The 4,449-nt window shown below is 38.9% G+C and overlaps 1 protein-coding gene across 1 annotated transcript in view; it reads right to left on the bottom strand.

The window, feature by feature from the left end:
• Positions 1–3,341: 3,341 nt before the first annotated feature.
• The window catches only part of LOC118326040 (perforin-1-like), a 2,993-nt gene continuing 1,885 nt past the window's right edge, over positions 3,342–4,449 (bottom strand). The window contains exon 2 of the mRNA XM_035658932.1: positions 3,342–3,916. Within this exon, the coding sequence (XP_035514825.1) occupies positions 3,516–3,902 (387 nt within the window). The 5' untranslated portion in view covers positions 3,903–3,916 and the 3' untranslated portion in view covers positions 3,342–3,515. The remainder of the gene's footprint in view (positions 3,917–4,449) is intronic.

The raw sequence follows: 4,449 nt of genomic DNA, 5'->3' as shown, positions 1-4,449 counted from the left end.
TGTCATCGTCTTTTTCATGATCGTCATCGATCATTACTATTAATGTAGTTGTTGCTACTGTTGTTGCTGTACATCTGTCTGTCTCTCTGTTTCTCTCTCTCTCTCTCTCTCTCTCTCTCTCCTTTACAATTCAATGAATGTTTGTGAAACTTACAGTTCCTCCTGACAAACATGCAGGGCAGAAATGAGCTGAGAGCATGGCATTAGTTGGAAGAAATTGAAAGGGAACTGAGCAAAATTAAAGGTGCAGTCTTACCTGTGGTCCTGATGTCTTGTTTCTCACCACACTGTTTGCTATTCCGTATGTTTTTAAAGGGTAGCAGACCTCATATCAGCCTTATCTCACCCTCCCACAACACAGCCTGCTACACTCTCAGCATTACATAATACCACTGAATTTCTGGCTTGTTTTGCCCGTTGGTAACCTTTTTCCAATATCTGATGAGCAGGCTCGGGGAGTGTTACAGTTACAGAAAAAAATACTCAGATTACAGTTGTATTTAATAAAAATGTGGATCATTTAGCAGGATTACAATTTTAAAGCACATACGTTTTTCTTTAAAAATACACTGACATTGTTGATGCTAAAAATCTATAATAATAATAATATGTATTAATAATAATAATTAATAATATTTTCCTATTCCATTTCCTTCAAAGGCTACATTGTTCTGTTGTCTTAGAATTGAATACACTTTCTATCTTTTTTCTTGTTTTTATTTGCATATTTAGTGTTTAGGTAATTAGATTAGTACAAATAATGTCCTTTTTTATGAGAGTAATTCCTGAAATCAGCAGTTCTTGACACTTTTGCTTTCTTATTAAAAGATGAGTAATTCCATCATAGGAATGAAATGAACCTCAAATTTAGTGCTTTTTCATCGGTGCTGAACCTTTCCTTTTCTCTCTTTTAAGACAGCATATGTCATTGTTGATCCAGGGGGATGAATTGTAGAGAACGAGAGGATTTATTTTTATAAACAAAGGTTATTAAATGAGCAGACTAGATCATTGGTCCAGGTAGGGAAAGCAAAATCCTTAGTAAGGTCTGCAAAGTCAGCGGTTGGGTGTTTGTAGTGAGGACAGCATGAAAGGTAATAAACTTGTGATCAGACACACAAAAATTCATCATTGCATAAAGCATTAAGGTTCAGACCCATAGTAAAAACTAAATCAAGAGTATGACCCTGTTGTGGGTTGACCCAGACACATGTTGCATTAAGGTTAAAGACTGGGTTGTGCTTAAAAGCTCAGCAGCAAATTTATTTGCAAATTCAGTTAAAAAGCCATTGTACAATGGCTAACGGTAAAACAAAAAACAACACAATAAAAAGGATTAGCCAATCCAATCCTGAGCATATGCGCTTCAAAAGTGTTGACATCACCAATGTTTACTGAGCGACAGACAAAACAGCAGCAGCTAGGCCTCCTCCTCGACCAGACATCCGATGGATGGACCGGTGAGAGTGATGATGCCAGGGAAGGACAGTAGGGGGAGCTAGCACAAGAGACTACACGGGAAAGGAAGAGTGTGTGTGTTGTGTAAATACTGTCATACAGATGTGGAGGAGTGGACGGCATGCTGAATGTTTGTTGACAGCATCTGGCTGCACTGCTTGTTCAGATGAATCCTATCTCTTTTGAAGAAAGATGCACAATTCCAGAACAAGTTACAATTATTGATAAAATCCAACTTGTAGGATCTACATGAGGACTGGAGCCAGGAGTGCAGACTGAGGATCCGGCTGAAGCGTTCAGCACCGTGACCAAGAGTGGGAATGGAGCCAGAGACAAAAACAGACTTTCCATATTCTTGTAAATATAAAATGGAGATTAAAGAAGAAGAAGATATACTTTATTAATCCCGAGGGGAAATTGTTCTTTTCACTCTTTAAAATCATTATAGCAAGTTTTATTTTAAAAAACTTGACAAAAACAACCAATCAGAGCCAAGAAAGATATAAAGATGCTTGCAGTTGGAGGCTTGAATATAGTTGAGTCTCATTCCCAGGGTCCCAAAGTGTCTGTATTTTATGCCCTGGGAATGAGTCAATTAACAATCAACTACTCAATTTGGTCGAGGCAGACGACCAGCCACCTAGAGGCGGGGTCCGTCTGAGGTTTCTGCCTCTTAAAAGGAAGGTTTTCCTTGCCGCCGTCGCCAAGTGCTTGCTCATGGTGTGAACTGTTGGGTCTCTGTAAATAATTTAATAGGGAGTACGGTCTAGACCTGCTCTGTTTGAAAAGTGTCCTGAGATCTGTTATGAATTGGTGCTATACAAATAAAATATAACTGAATTAAATTGAACTATCTTTCTTGGCTCTGATTGGTTGTTTTCAGTCAGGCCCAGTGGATTCCTAAAATAAAATTATGGAACCTGATTTTTTTTTTTTTTTACAGATTATCTGTCTCATCTTTTACTGTCAGGATATAGTGAAAGTTCCAGCAAAAATGACTGCAGCTGTAACTGTCTTTATGCTTGGTTGCCTTTAAACTAAATAAACATCCGGTTAGTCCTGCTCTTAAAAATGAATAAAAAATATAAATTTTAAATGAGCACAGAGAAACTTTCCACTTTCAGCAGATGCATGTGAGAACATTCCTCTAGTGTCAAACTGACTGGAGGAGACTTTAAGCAATGTGCCATGTGTGCACAGGTGTGCCAGTAAACACAAAAAGTCAGCTTGTGTTTTGATAGCTACATTACATTATCCATACAATAACTGTGTCAACCTAAAACTAATTAAAAGCTACTGTACTGTGCATTCAGTGCCAGTGTTTAAAAGTCTACTTTTCTACTGTTTCTGCAGATGGCAACTACAGTATGGTTGAAGATTGTATTAATTAATAAAATGATTGATGATAATTGCAGGTCAGTGACTAGATGTAAAGTCTCTTCTATTGAAGTCCACCACTCCAACCTCAACACTTGTGTTCCGTCTTGCTACATAAGCTACTGTATACGGCCCCCTACTTCCTGCATTAGCAATGCTAGTGTAGGATGTAAATCTTGATATGGACAAAGGAGACCAGGCAGTTTTTCCTGTTGATGTGTGGGGTTTCATGTCTTTTGGAGTTATCGGGGCTGGGTGTAAAACAAAAAGTCTCAGCAGGGAAATGTGTCTAAAAGAGCAAAACATTGGATTTTGCTGCAAGACTCCAAAATATGTTGAATGTCTACTGGTTTGCCAGAACTTGTATGGGGTCCATAAGGAATTTATTAAACTGAGCTGTCTCGACCTTAGAAGGTCAGAAACTCTTGTCAAATAGTAAACTGATTATTTATCTCTTTCACTCTCACAATGTTATGCTAAATGACTGAGCAAGCAATAAGTTTGATTGTTGCAGTTTATATTTTATTGACAACCTTTGGTAACAGGGTAAAATAGCAAATGAAAAATATTTATTGATTAAGTTAATGAGTTTGAATGACAATTTTTCTGGTTTAATCCTACAGGATGAATTACAGATTTGGGACAGAGAAGCTAAGCACTCAGAGCTTGGCTAATGACTCTCAGCCGAGGGTGTAGGTATAATGGAGAGTGCCGCCTTTCTCCAGGAAGCATTCGTGCTCATGGGTTCCCAGCTTGATCTGTCGCTGGCAGACTCCCAGCAGGTCATCGAAGACTAGGTCACTGTCGTGAACCTCGAGCCTCAGAATGTCATTCTCTTGAGCCTTGAAGTAGGCAAACTGCTCCTCCCACCAGGGGTTGGCCTCATTGTGACGGATGGACGTTTTACCCAGAGAGGCTGAGCCACAGAACACCTTCACGTAGCCGTCTGAGATTCCCAAGATGTCAGAGGGAAGATCTGCGGCCCGCAGGCTAAACAACTTCAGCTGGGACTGAGCCACACTCAGACTGCACAGGAACAGCAGGAGGAGAGGAAGACTGGAGGCCATGGCTTCACAGGACGCTGTGCAGAGGGAACAATAAATCTAGATTATAGCTAGTATTCTGAAAGGTTATCTCACGTCAAGGTTTTTACTATTTAAAGTCCCCTTGTACTCAAAAATGTGTTTCAGTGCTTGTTCCTACATTGTGATGTTTGAACTTCACTGTGCAGAATGCAGGGTTTGGCAGGGTTGGGTTAAAGGTAGCTGTTAATATTACTTTTAGCTTGGCACAGTAATTCCATAGAGCAGGAATCTCAAACTCATGGTCTCAATGTTCAAGAAAACACAATATTCTGAAAATATTTCCATGACTAACATTATACAAACAGCAGTTTCTTTACTGTCATTCTTTACTCATATTTTATTATATACTTCTATTACATATTTTAAATTGTAGATGAGCAGTTGTATGTATAGTTGTATGTACACACACAGAGACACACACACATCTTTCATATATATTTGTAGCTTCATATATATTTGTAACTTCTCTTCCTTTCAAAATAAAGTGACCAAGCTCAGAGGAAGAGGAGGAAGACTAGAAAGGCGCTAT

This window comes from Morone saxatilis, unplaced genomic scaffold, assembly GCF_004916995.1.
Source record: "Morone saxatilis isolate NCDOM2014 unplaced genomic scaffold, NCSU_SB_2.0 Contig16, whole genome shotgun sequence".
Lineage (NCBI taxonomy): Eukaryota > Metazoa > Chordata > Actinopteri > Moronidae > Morone > Morone saxatilis.
This window is presented reverse-complemented; position numbering and strand designations above follow the sequence as displayed.